Source organism: Candoia aspera, chromosome 5, assembly GCF_035149785.1.
Source record: "Candoia aspera isolate rCanAsp1 chromosome 5, rCanAsp1.hap2, whole genome shotgun sequence".
NCBI lineage: Eukaryota > Metazoa > Chordata > Lepidosauria > Squamata > Boidae > Candoia > Candoia aspera.
In genome coordinates, this window is record NC_086157.1 from 63,258,779 (window position 1) to 63,272,530 (window position 13,752).

The following is a 13,752-nucleotide window of genomic DNA, read 5'->3' on the forward strand; positions in this document are numbered from 1 at the left end:
TTGCCCATGCAGATGCATGCACAGAAAGCATGGGAAAACTTTCAAAGCAGTCACATGAAGTCTTCCAGAAAATTTTAGGAGGGATTATTCATTCACACTAGTGCATTTTGCTAAGTGCCGCTTTGATGCTTTACACACTTGTAAAATATAATCTCAAAAGTCATGCAAGTTTGGGAGGTCATACCTTCCAAGCAGAGGCATCCACAGTTAGCCACAATGATGTCCAAATTTGCCAAATGTATATTGAGACATAATAATAATGCTCCACTCTTTGTGAGGAATGTCGTGACACAAATATAAAAAGGACAGAATTTGTGTCACAATGTCATAATGTATATTTCATCACTTGGCCCACTCCTGCAGATGCCCATACTTCTAGGTTAACTTGTACAATGGCCATGTTTGTTCTTGTTCTCTTTTATTACAGTATAAGTATTTAAGAACTTCTGTTTGGTGGGGGACAGGTATTTTTGTTTTGTCTTGTTTTTTTAATCTTTATACTTTTAAGAAATTATGTGAACTATTCTTTCTGGTTGAAATTCAGCTCCTTGGAAAAACTGCTAACATTACTTTGAAAAGCCCTGATTGGATTAAGAGTTTAGAAGAAGAAATTAGTTTGGAGACAGTTAATATTGGACTGCCTTCATCAACAAGTTCTACTTTGCTTTGTGAAGATGCAGAAGTTACTGCAGACTACGATATGGAAGGTTTGCCAGATTCAAGATTGATTCTGTTCAGTGGGTGCTATCTTAACACCATATGAGTTATACATTACTAATATGCAATACATCACAGTTTAATCTATTTTTATTTTAGGGTAAGAAGAATAAAAACTGTTTTTCACATCTGTTAATATTATAGTGCTATAGTACGTATACTTGTTTATCATCAAAATCTTCCCTAAATTAACCTTATTGTTTTCAGTATGGAACCAAGTCAGCAACAACAATTTATATGAAATTATTAGCTCTTACTTGGCACATGTTTACCAAAATGAGATGCTAAAGTGTGCTTAAATATCAGATGGAATACTGAGGAGCATAAAGTAGTTAAAACTTAAGCTTCTGTTTATGGTTAAGATGCCAAGGTTCCATTCATTCAATTAGCAATACATTTGCAAATATCCATGTGGGTCCTACCATACTAGCATTCCAGAAAGCCTTAAAGACCTGGTTGTTCTTCCAGGTCTGGGTTAGGGTGGTTGCAGCCCCTGCCAAATTGTATGAGGGTGTGCTTAGTCAGATCCACCATTAGTTCTTGTTTGTTTGTTTGTTTGTTTTTATTTTTACATAATTATTCTATTTTTATTCTGTTGGTTTGTAGTTGAGTGATGCCTAAACTGAATAAATCGAATCAAATCAAATCTGGATACATCCACATTTTTAAACTGTGATTATTGGGACTATGTAATAAAATGTAATATTTCTGCTTAATAGTTTTCATTTTAAGTTTTTTTTTTTATATTACTTGTGGTACACTGGAGCAGATTTATAGGAATATTTTTATTCATTTCAAGGTGATGTTGATGATTATAGTGCTGAAGTAGAAGAAATTCTCCCACAGCATCTACAGCTAGCTTCAGGCTCTGGTCTTGGAGCCTCACCTGCCTCTTCCCCTCGTTCAAGCCCCTGCCAGTCACCTACTCCATCAGAAGGATTGCCTCCAACTCTTCCATCAAGACCAAGCAGGACACCTAATAAGACTCCCGGACCTCCTGCGTCTTCTCAAGGTAAATATTTATTTATTAATGAAACTTCTACCCTGTCATAGTCAAAGTAACTTTCAATAACCACATAAAACCCCAATACAAAAACATAAAGAACAAAATATAAAAGCAAAAGAAAAATATAAAAAGCAACTAGAAAACAAGATGACCTCAAGTATAAACTTAAGAAAAGCCCCTCCAAAAGAATTCAGTTTTCCAGAAAGCCAGCAAGGAGGAAGCCAGCCTGATCTTTGTTTGGAGACTCTTCCAAAGCACTTTAACACATTTATCTATCTATCTATCTATCTATCTAATCTATCTATCTAATCTATCTATCTATCTATCTAATCTATCTATCTATCAAATTTATCACCGCCCATCTCCCAAAAGGGACTCTGGGCAGTTTACAATAAAAGATAGATAAAACTATAAAACTATAAAACCCTATAATACAGATACAATAAATATAATAAAAACCTCGATGGTTAAAAGTTCTTTATGATTTGCAGGCAGAGCTGGGTCCTTCTAAGAAACTAACCATCCCCAGAAATGGCTACTCTCCCTCCTGCCCCAGGCATAATTACAGAACCAGGTCTTTAGCTGTTTCCTAAAGTCCAGGAGGGAGGGAGCTAATCTCACTTCTGGGGGAAGGATATTCCAAAGGGCAGGGGCTATTGCAGAGAAGGCCTGCCTCCTGGACCCCGCCAGATGGAATTCTCTTGCAGATGGTGTCTGTAGCATGCCCTCTCTACACGACCGGGTGGGACGGGCTGATGTGATGGGGAGGAGACGGTCCCTTAGGTAACCTGGACCTGTGCCATGCAGGGCTTTAAAGGTGATAACCAACACCTTGAATTGGACCCGGAAGCATACTGGCAACCAATGCAGCTCGCGGAGCAAAGGAGTGACGTGTGCTGATCTTGGGAAACCCAAGATCGCCCGCGCGGCTGCATTTTGCACCAGCTGTAGCTTCCAGATACTCTTCAAGGGTAGCCCAATGTAGAGCGCATTGCAGTAGTCTATATGGGAGATAACCAGGGCATGAGTCACTGAAGGGACTCTCGCTTCAGGAAGGGGCGTAACTGGCGCACAACACGAAGTTGCACAAAGGCCCTCCTAGCCACAGCTGCCACCTGCTCTTTGAGCAGGAGCCATGAGTCCAGGAGGACCCCCAAGTTACACACCGGGTCTGTCTGGGGCAGTGCAACCCCATCCAGAACTAAAGATGACAATTTCCCAGAAATCGAGGAGCCATTAATCCACAGCCGCTCCATCTTCCCCGGGTTCAGCCGCAACCTGTTGTCCCCCATCCAGGCCCCCACAGCCCCCAGGCACTCAGGAAGGGTGGCCACAGCATCACTTACTTCACCTGGGATGGAGATATATAATTGGGTATCATCTGCATATTGATGATACCTCACCCCGTAGTGACGGATGATCTCGCCCAGTGGTTTCATGTAGATGTTAAAAAGGAGCGGAGAGAGTACCAAACCCTGCGGCACCCCACAAAGGAGGGGCCGCGGGCTGGATCTTTACCTTTACTGGTGCCAATTTAGATCTGTGATTAGGGTTTTTTTTAGGTATTAGCCCCTTCTAGTTTCTGTTCTCCAAACCTCTCAAAAATGTGGGGTTACGTTAATGGTGTAACAATTTGAACTGCTTTCAGCAATACAATACAGCACATATTAATATAGCAATACCTTTATTTTCTGTTTGAACTATCTTTTTATATTGTTTTCAGGTTCACCAATAGATTTTCAACCTATAACTCAACTAAAAGAGTCTACTCAAGGCTTGGAGCCAAAACGCCCACCTCCACCTCGACCAGGAGTGCCTCCTGCTCGCCCTGCTCCACCACAAAGGCCACCTCCTCCATCAGGTAAGGGTATAAAATTTGAAAACAATATAATGATAAGAGTCTTCTGTTATGTGTAGTTAATAAACTTAGTAAACGTATGTTGTTGTCAGTCATATTTAGATATTACACTGAATCATATTTCAGCACAGGGCTTGGAGATGTATAGTTTTCCAGCTGCTGTTGGGCTGTTATTCCATTCATAACTGATCATTGGCCATGCTGACCATGGGGTCATAATAATTGGTGCTCAGTAACAGCTAGAAGACCACAGATTTCTTGACTTTTGTTCAGCATGGGAAAACAGCTTAGATGAATCCCAGGCTTATACATTTATACTCCCACTCTTTTGATGCAGCATCAGAAAGAGTTTGGAACTTTTTGCTTCTGTTATTACTTAATGGTTTGACCGTATCTTATCAATTCAGATGATATAGTGTTAACTGTGCTTTGTTTGAAACAAAGCAAGTTAAAACCATGGCTTCTGTTGTTTCAAACATAATTAATATTCTCCACATTTTGTTGCATCCTAAATTCTTTGTAACCACAGCAGTTCAAAGGAGGGTGAAATATAAACCAGTGTTTGTCTAAGCTCACTTTCACCATGCTAATTATAGTTGAGTATGACATCTGAATTTAGCACAGTTACCCTTACCAATGCCAGTTTAGCTTAGTTTTTTAAGATTGATTAGATACTTTTAACCATTTTATCCTAATAGAATTTTTAGCAGGACTTAATTTTCTGTAGTACAGCTGCTTTGGATTTTGTATATGTAGGTGTGCTGATTATAATTATTGTCATTACATGATACGAGCATGAAGCTCCCGTATAGTGCACAATAATCAATACATTTCTTTACTCTGATTCTTAATTTCTTTCTAATCTTTTTTTTCAATTGATACTTTCTTTATTGCTGCCTTTATCTCTTACTCTTAAGGGAGTAAGAGTCCTGCACTTACTAGAAAAGAATTTGGAGGTAATGACTATTTAACTATGACTTAACAGACACAAATGTTTTGTTTTGTTTATTTGATTTTGGTGTTGCTTGACTCCAACTGACTGGGTAGCTTGCAAAGTAAAGAATAACATTTTTTATTTTGTGAGCTACCACTCCACTCCACTCCTGAATGGGAAAGTGTAATCCCAGCCAGAAGTAAAGATTGAAAATCCTCAGACCTTGGTGGTCCCAACAACCATAGCTTCTTGGTCTTCACAGGATTAAGCTGGGCCATCCAGGCCATCCATTGAGCCCATCCAGGCCCACACAGCCTCCGAGCATTGGGACAGGGCTTCAACAGCCTCACTTGGGGTTGAAAGAGGTAATTAGGTATCATCAATGTACTGATGGTCCTGCGGCCTCTCCCTACCTAGCAAGGGCTGGGTTACTTCAAAAAGGACCGGTAGGAGCTATTGGCAGACACAATAAGGGTGAAGAAATATTGATGTCTTACCACACTTATCACCATGAGGGATTATCTCATGGCGATAAGTGTGGTAAGACATCAATATGGGCTGTTAACCGTATTTCCTCTAGATTTTCCTCCAATGGCACTCCAGGCATCTCTTCTAGCACTTCATCTCCCAGAGCTCCTCAGTAAACCAAGATGCACCCTGGGAGCAGAGCGCAGGGAAAGGCCACATAGGGACGATGCAATTCAAGGCCCTGGCCACCCCACTGTTCCAGGTGGCAACCAAAGCCTCAGTCAAATTGCTCACTAGTTCCTTGGGAAAAATTCCAAGCTCTGTCTGGAATCCCAAAGGGTCCATCAGTTGCCTGGGCAGGCTGATTGAATAGGCCCTACCTTCCCGTGGGGTCAGTGGCACCAGTGACCTGAAGGCAATCAGAGAGTGATCTATCCATAGAAAATCTTCCAGCTCCAACTTCACCCTATCCCAGCACTTGGGGAAGAGCCAGCTGTTTACAGCTTTCCAGAACGTTAAAAGGGTGGTGGCTCAAGAGGAAGGGTGTTCCTCAGGGCAGGGGTGCCACAGAAAGGGCATGCTTCCTAGGTCCCACTAGATGGCAACATTTATGGGAAGAGACCTGGAGTATACCTACTCTATCTGATCAGGTAAACTGAAATATCCAAGTACCAACAGCCTCAGAGATTCTATTGCCAGACTGGCAATGGAATCCAACAATTCAGGCAAGGATAATGCTGGGCAGCAGGGAGGGTGGTACACCAGCAACAATCCCAACTGTTCCCTACTGCCCAATTTCAACCAGAGCACCTCACATCCAGTTATCTGCAGAGTAGGGCCTCATCGATAACAACAGCCACTCCACCCACCTCCCCGGGAGTCTCAGCTGGTACATAACCTGAAACCCAGATCGCACAATTCTGACAGAGGGTCACCCCTTCTGGGCCCTTCCAGATTTTGGTTAGACATGCTAGGTCGGCACCCTCATCCATGATGAGATCACAGATGAGGGCAGCCTTACTACAAACTGACCTGGCATTCAAAAGCATCAGAGGAGCCCAGGGTCACCAGGGATCTGATAACCAGGCACTAAGGATGGGGGTCAGACAGCAGAACCACTTGCAAACTGTGGGTCCTGCATCCTCATCACCATCCTGATGTTCCTGCCTGCACCTTCAGTTCCCCGCACCCGGCTCTTACCCCATACTCCATCCTCCCAGGTCAGGGCACACATTCACACATGCATAATCAGCACTACAAACCACCCCACCCCTCAAGGGACCCAACCACTCCCGTCCACGCCTGCCCAAGCACTTGGTGGCCTCAGGGAGCTGAGCCCCTCTAGGGGAAAGAACATGCATCCACTGCCCCCCAGTATTGGGGAAGATCTTCCCCCCAAGGGCTAAGGCAGCAGTAAATTGGGGTTGCAGCTGTTTATGTTATCTAAGAGTGAAATACCTGCTTTTATCTTTCTTATTGCATGTTGCAATAATATACAATGCAACTATTGTACGAAAAACATTTTATTAACCATGTTATTTAAAAAAAGGCCTTGCAGTTCTCTTTATTTCTGCCTTTGCTTAATCTAGTTGTTGTGTATGTGATATATAGTACTTTTCTGCTTTCCTCTGATAAGGTTTTGGTGCTCCTCCCAGCCCTGTTGTAGCTAGGAGAGAAGAAGGTAACTCTTACTCTTAATGTGACACTGAATTTTTAAACTGAATATGCAAATATTTAATCTCTATATTTCATACATGTAGTGAACATTTAGACTTCTTTTTGTATGTCATAAATTTAATGTTAATATTTGAGATATTTTTACTAAATGGAATCATATTTAGAGACTTTTTGGAATTGAGCAGGATATACACTGTGTAATACTTAACTGTTTATATTCTTATCTGTACCATTAATGAGCTAGTGCAATTAGGAAGTGACTTGACAGTAGACAAAGAAATTCTTGCTGGATAAATCATTCTGCAAATGGTATGCATTACGAAGATGAGAGTTAATACCCTTTTGTAAAGTATCCCGGGTCCCTAAATAGGACCATATCATATTTGTGGGTATGTTGTACTGGTTTTAAATACTTAGAATAAAGGATACAGATGCTGTGTCAGTAACTGAATATTGGAACAAGGTTATAAAGATCAGAGTATACAATTGTATTTTTCCAGTACAGCAACAGTCATTAGTCTTCAGTATGTGATCTCAGTGACCAGTATGTAGTACAAATTTGGAAGGGGGGGAAGTCCATCCTTTCATATGCCAAAGCTCAGAAAACCCTAGAGCACAGACATGAGATAATAGGTACTATATATTAATAGTAAATATTTACTAATTATAGAGACTCTGGACTTAGAAATATATTCTAATTAAACAATTTCTTCCCCTTTCTTTAGCTTATAATCAGTCTCTGCCTCCCACTGGACAAATAAACACAGGAACATCTGGACACAGTACATGTAGACCAGTAAGCATACATATTTTCTGGTAAAACTAAATATAATATTTAGTTGTGCAACGTTTAAAAAATATTTTTCTGGTTTAGTGATACTAGTCAAAAAGTCCTGGTGTATATTTTAATGGAAGAATTTAAATATTCTAAGTTTTCAATTTGAAGCCATATAGCTAAATTTCAGGATATCTGCATAACCATTAGCCATTTATAAAAGAGTGTGACTAATTTTAATATTAAAAGATGCATATTACCAAAAGAAATCCTATTATCTCAATCACTTTTCTTGCTGCGTGGCTCATTTCCATTCTCAGAGGTGAGCTGGGGTTGAAAAATTCAGGCAGTGGAAGTATATGGAAGGATGAAGATCCAGCTCACCTGTCACCAGTCATTTTGCCATTTTATAAACATGTACCTGTGTATATACCCTCACATAGGATATGTCAACAACAAATGTGGTTGCATTAGTTCCTAATAAGTGAATTTGACTATACATTGACACTTAGGTATCAGCAAACTGAGATCGACTGAAATTGGACACTTTCAGTCAGAAGATCATATTGTTTACTCCGTATATTGTTTACTACATGAAAAGTAAAAGCTTTCACGGTTAGGAAGGGTATAGCAAGAACAGTACAGGTAGTTCTTGCTTAACGACCACAATGGGGACCAGAATTTTGGTCACTAAGCAATGCGGCCATTAAGTGAGGCACCACATGACTGGACCTGTGAAGTTTGAGTCTCATCCTGACTCTGAAAACGAAACTTACCTTGAGCCAGAAGGGGAAAACGAAACTTATCCGGAGGGAATTGGGGAAATAGAAACCAGGAGTGACTCAGCAGAGCAGGAGAAATTGGAGACCCTGATTGGACAAACATCGGAGGGAGGTTTGAATCCTCCAATCAACGCTCGAGAGAGAAGAGCAGAGAAGTGCGCAAAGCAAAAGGCAGCCTGATTGGCTGCAGAGGAAAAATGGCATGGAAAGGATAGCTTAAAAAGGCACACGTGCCAAGAGCCAGCTGCCAGACACAACTGATCCTTTGAGCTCACAGCATCTGCGGAAGAATCCTTACCAGAGTCAGGAGCCTCGCCTGTAGCCAACGCGGGATCAAAGCCAGCTCCTCCTGCCATCACGGTCCTGTTTCCTTCACACGTCACTCCAGTCGAGCCTTGTCTTGTCGCTCCAGCCAAGTCCAGCCTTGCTTCCTGTTCCAAGCCTTGCCTTGCCGTTCTAGCCAAGTCCTGCCTTATCTCCAGATCCGAGCCTCACCTAGATGCTCCAGCCATGTCCTGCCTTGTCTCCAGATCCGAGCCTCACCTTGACGCTCCAGCCAAGTCCTGCCTTTTCTCCAGATCTGAGCCTTGCCTTGATGCTCCAGTCAAGCCTTGCCTAGCCTCTGTTGTCAAGCCTAGTCTAGCCTCCATGCCCGACACTCATGCCTCAAGCCTCTTCCTTGCCACGCAGCTAGCTACACCGGGTCTTGCCACCTCATTGAGAGGATTAGCTGAGTTCTGCCTTGCTGTCTTGCCATGATCTCCTCCTACTTCTGAGTCTGCAGCCTTGCCTTGTTATCCTCCACTGCCTGGGTGGACTTGATTGATCCGCACTCTCTAATCTATTCTGAGGACTTTCATTGTTGTAAATAGTTATTTTTAAATAAAGAATTTAATACTAATTCTGCCTGGCTGTCTCATAGTCTGAACAGGACAGGACCCAATTTTACAACCATTTTGTGACAGTCATAAAACAAGTCACCTTGGTCATAAAGCAAATTGCAATGGTTGTAAAGCAAATCAATTGTTTCCAAATGATTTTTCATGTCAGAAGCCAGCCGGGAAGGTCACAAATTGCATGACTGCGGGATGCTGCAAATGGTCATAAATGTGAGCCAGTTGCCAAGCACCCAAATCAACAATCACATGACTGCGGGGGTGGTGCAATGGTCAAAACTTCAAGGACAGGTCATAAGTAACTTTTTTTAGCCCCGTTGTATCTCCAAACCATTGTTAAACGAATAGTCATTAAGCAAGCATTTTAGGATACAATACAATCCATGACCGAATGTATCAGACTTAAGGGATAATACTTTAATATGATGACTATCCAAGTTTATGCTTCAGCCACTGATACAGAAGAAAAGGTGGTTGAGGAGTTTTATCATTAAGTTAAATTTGAAATTGACAAAACATGCAAGCAAGATATGCTGCTTATGGTTGGAGACTGGAAGGCTGAAGTTGGAAATATTAGGGGGGGAAACGTAGTTGGGTTGTATGGCCTAGGACAGAGGTTCTTAAACTGTGAATGAAAAGGGGGTAATTTGGGCATATTGTGGGGGTAATGAGCAATTTATAATTGCTTGTTTGTGAGTTGAGAATCCAGTTTGGGACTGCTGCTGCCAAGAAGCTTGTGCTTGTGGAGTTGGTTTTCTGGTCTGGTCTCCCTAGTGGGGCTCAGACAAAGGATCTGAGCAGCTGTCAAAAATATCATAAAAAGAACTCCTTCTGCAAGAAAAATAGACCTATCCCGCCAATTTTTTTTTGAAACTAGGACAAAATCCATTATTCAAAATGAACATACATGTTAAATTAAGCTTAAAGGAATGATTTGAACTAGTATGGAAAATTTATTTATTTATTTATTTGAATCATAGCCCCCCTCTGGTTCAGGCACTGAAGGCAGTATACGTAGTCTTGTTTTAACCCACAACAACCACCTGTGAGGTAGGCTAGACTGAGAGTCACCCAGTCAGCATCTGTGGCTGAAGGCTCACTTGAATTGGGGTCTTCCCAGTGCCATTCTGACACCTTAACCACTACATTGCATTCATGCTGGTTAACATCCTATTAACATTGTGGTTAACATTGTGCATACAGTTTCTGCTCTGCAGTCATGAGATCTGGACATGTACTTATTTTTACATTTAAGAATGTAAAGCTTTTATTAATTGCTAGAATGATTAATCTTCAGCAAAGGATCGTTACCTTGTCGTGGTGCTGGAGCTTGAGCATCTCAATGATGCCATGAGCTAAACCGTGAAGGGCCACCCAAGACGGGAAGGTCATGACAGAGAGATCAGACTAAATGCGATCCCTGGGGAAGGTAATGGCAACCCACCCCAGTATTCTTGCCGTGAAAACTCAATGGATCAGTACAACAGAGATATGTCGGTCTACCATCGGAAGATGAGACCCCCAGGTCGGAAGATGGTCAAAATGCTACTGGGGAGGAACAGAGGATGAGTTCAACTAGCCCCAGACGTGATGATGCAGCTAGCTCAAAGCCGAAAGGACGGCTAGCGGCCGACGGTGCTGGTGGTGAACGGCGAATCCGATGTTCTACGGATCAACACACCATTAGAACCTGGAATGTAAGATCTATGAGCCAGGGCAAATTGGATGTGGTTATTGGTGAGATGTCAAGATTAAAGATAAACATTTTGGGCATCAGTGAACTGAAATGGACTGAAATGGGCCACTTCACATCAAATGACCACCAGATCTACTACTGTGGACAAGAGGACCACAGAAGAAATGGAGTAGCCTTCATAATTAATAGTAAAGTGGCTGAAGCAGTGCTTGGATACAATCCAAAAAACGATAGAATGATCTCAATTCGAATTCAGGGCAAGCCATCTAACATCACAGTGATCCAAATATACGCCCCAACCACAGATGCTGAAGAAGCTGAAGTAGAGCAGTTCTATGAGGATCTGCAGCACCTACTGGACAACACGCCTAAAAGAGATGTTATTTCATCATGGGAGACTGGAACGCTAAGGTGGGCAGTCAAATGACACCTGGAATTACAGGTAAGCATGGCCTGGGAGAACAAAACGAAGCAGGACATAGGCTGATAGAATTTTGCCAAGACAACTCACTCTGCATAACAAACACTCTCTTCCAACAACCTAAGAGACGGCTTTATACATGGACTTCCCCAGATGGACAACACCAAAATCAGATTGACTACATCCTTTGCAGCCAAAGGTGGCAGACATCTGTACAGTCGGTAAAAACAAGACCTGGAGCTGACTGTAGTTCAGATCACGAACTTCTTATTGCACAATTTAGGATCAAACTAAAGAGACTAGGGAAGACCCACAGATCAGCTAGATATGAGCTCACTAATATTCCTAAGGAATATGCAGTGAAGGTGAAGAATCAATTTAAGGGACTGGACTTAGTAGATAGGGTCCTGGAAGAACTCTGGACAGAAGTTCGCAACATAGTTCAGGAGGCGGCAACAAAATACATGCCAAAGAAAGAGAAAACCAAGAAGGCAAAATGGCTGTCTGCTGAGACACTAGTAGTAGCCCAAGAAAGAAGGAAAGCAAAAGGCAACAGTGATAGGGGAAGATATGCCCAATTAAAGGCAAAATTCCAGAGGTTAGCCAGAAGAGATAAGGAATTACTTTTAAACAAGCAATGCGCGGAAGTGGAAGAAGACAATAGAATAGGAAGGAAATTAGAAAATTAGAAACATTCCAGAAAATTAGAAACATCGGAGGTAAATTCCAGGCCAAAATGGGTATGATCAAAAACAAAGATGGCAAGGACCTAACAGAAGAAGAAGAATCAAGAAAAGGTGGCAAGAATATACAGAAGACCTGTATAGGAAGGATAACAATATCGGGGATAGCTTTGACGGTGTGGTCAGGGAGCTAGAGCCAGACATCCTGAAGAGTGAGGTTGAATGGGCCTTAAGAAGCATTGCTAATAACAAGGCAGCAGGAGACGACGACATCCCAGCTGAACTGTTCTAAATCTTGCAAGATGATGCTGTCAAGGTAATGCATGCTATATGCCGGCAAATTTGGAAAACACAAGAATGGCCATCAGATTGGAAAAAATCAACTTATATCCCCATACCAAAACAGGGAAACACTAAAGAACGTTGAAACTATCGAACAGTGGCACTCATTTCACATGCCAGTAAGGTAATGCTCAAGATCCTGCACGGTAGACTTCAGCAATTCATGGAGCGAGAATTGCCAGATGTACAAGCTGGGTTTAGAAAAGGCAGAGGAACTAGGGACCAAATTGCCAATATCCGCTGGATAATGGAAAAAGCCAGGGAGTTTCAGAAAAACATCTATTTCTGTTTTATTGACTATTCTAAAGCCTTTGACTGTGTGGACCATAACAAATTGTGGCAAGTTCTTAGTGGTATGGGGATACCAAGTCATCTTGTATGCCTCCTGAAGAATCTGTATAACGACCAAGTAGCAACGGTAAGAACAGACCACGGAACAACGGACTGGTTTAAGATTGGGAAAGGAGTACGGCAGGGCTGTATACTCTCACCCTACCTATTCAACTTGTACGCAGAACACATCATGCGACATGCTGGGCTTGAGGAATTCAAGGCTGGAGTTAAAATCGCTGGAGGAAACATTAACAATCTCAGATATGCAGATGGTACCACTTTGATGGCTGAAAGCGAAGAGGAACTGAGGAGCCTTATGATGAAGGTGAAAGAAGAAAGTGCAAAAGCTGGCTTGCAGCTAAACCTCAAAAAAACCAAGATTATGGGAACCAGCTTGATTGATAACTGGCAAATGGAGAAAATGTAGAAGCAGTGAAAGACTTTGTATTTCTAGGTGCGAAGATTACTGCAGATGCTGACTGCAGTCAGGAAATCAGAAGACGCTTAATCCTTGGGAGAAGAGCAATGACCAATCTCGATAAAATAAGAGCAGAGACATCACACTGACAACAAAGGTCCGCATAGTTAAAGCAATGGTGTTCCCCGTAGTAACATATGGCTGCGAGAGCTGGACCATAAGGAAGGCTGAGCAAAGGAAGATAGATGCTTTTGAACTGTTGTGTTGGAGGAAAATTCTGAGAGTGCCTTGGACTGCAAGAAGATCAAACCAGTCCATCCTCCAGGAAATAAAGCCAGACTGTTCACTTGAGGGAATGATATTAAAGGCAAAACTGAAATACTTTGGCCACATAATGAGAAGACAGGACACCCTGGAGAAGATGCTGATGCTAGGAAGAGTGGAGGGCAAAAGGACGAGGGGCCGACCAAGGGCAAGGTGGATGGATGATATTCTAGAGGTGACGGACTTGTCCCTGGGGGAGCTGGGGGTGTTGACGACTGACAAGAAGCTCTGGCATGGGCTGGTCCATGAAGTCACGAAGAGTCGGAAGCGACTAAACGAATAAAAACAAAAGAATGATTAATTGCTAGAATGCCAAGCAGTAACTGAAGCAGCCATCCCTAACTTGGCAGCCTCCACATGAGTTGGGCATCTTCCAGGCTGTCAGTCTGTAAGATTATGGGAACTGAAGCCCAATAAGTCTG

The 13,752-nt window shown here is 42.3% G+C and overlaps 1 protein-coding gene across 4 annotated transcripts in view; it reads left to right on the plus strand.

Moving 5' to 3' along the window:
• SYNJ1 (synaptojanin 1) overlaps nucleotides 1-13,752 on the plus strand; it is a 61,200-nt gene that overhangs the window by 34,344 nt on the left and 13,104 nt on the right. For 2 of the 4 annotated variants that reach the window (XM_063305425.1, XM_063305426.1), the window contains 6 exons: nucleotides 545-707; nucleotides 1,517-1,729; nucleotides 3,447-3,584; nucleotides 4,499-4,537; nucleotides 6,620-6,664; nucleotides 7,386-7,456. In XM_063305425.1, the coding sequence (XP_063161495.1) occupies nucleotides 545-707; nucleotides 1,517-1,729; nucleotides 3,447-3,584; nucleotides 4,499-4,537; nucleotides 6,620-6,664; nucleotides 7,386-7,456 (669 nt within the window). The remainder of the gene's footprint in view (nucleotides 1-544; nucleotides 708-1,516; nucleotides 1,730-3,446; nucleotides 3,585-4,498; nucleotides 4,538-6,619; nucleotides 6,665-7,385; nucleotides 7,457-13,752) is intronic. The other 2 variants (XM_063305427.1, XM_063305428.1) reach the window with 2 other exon arrangements.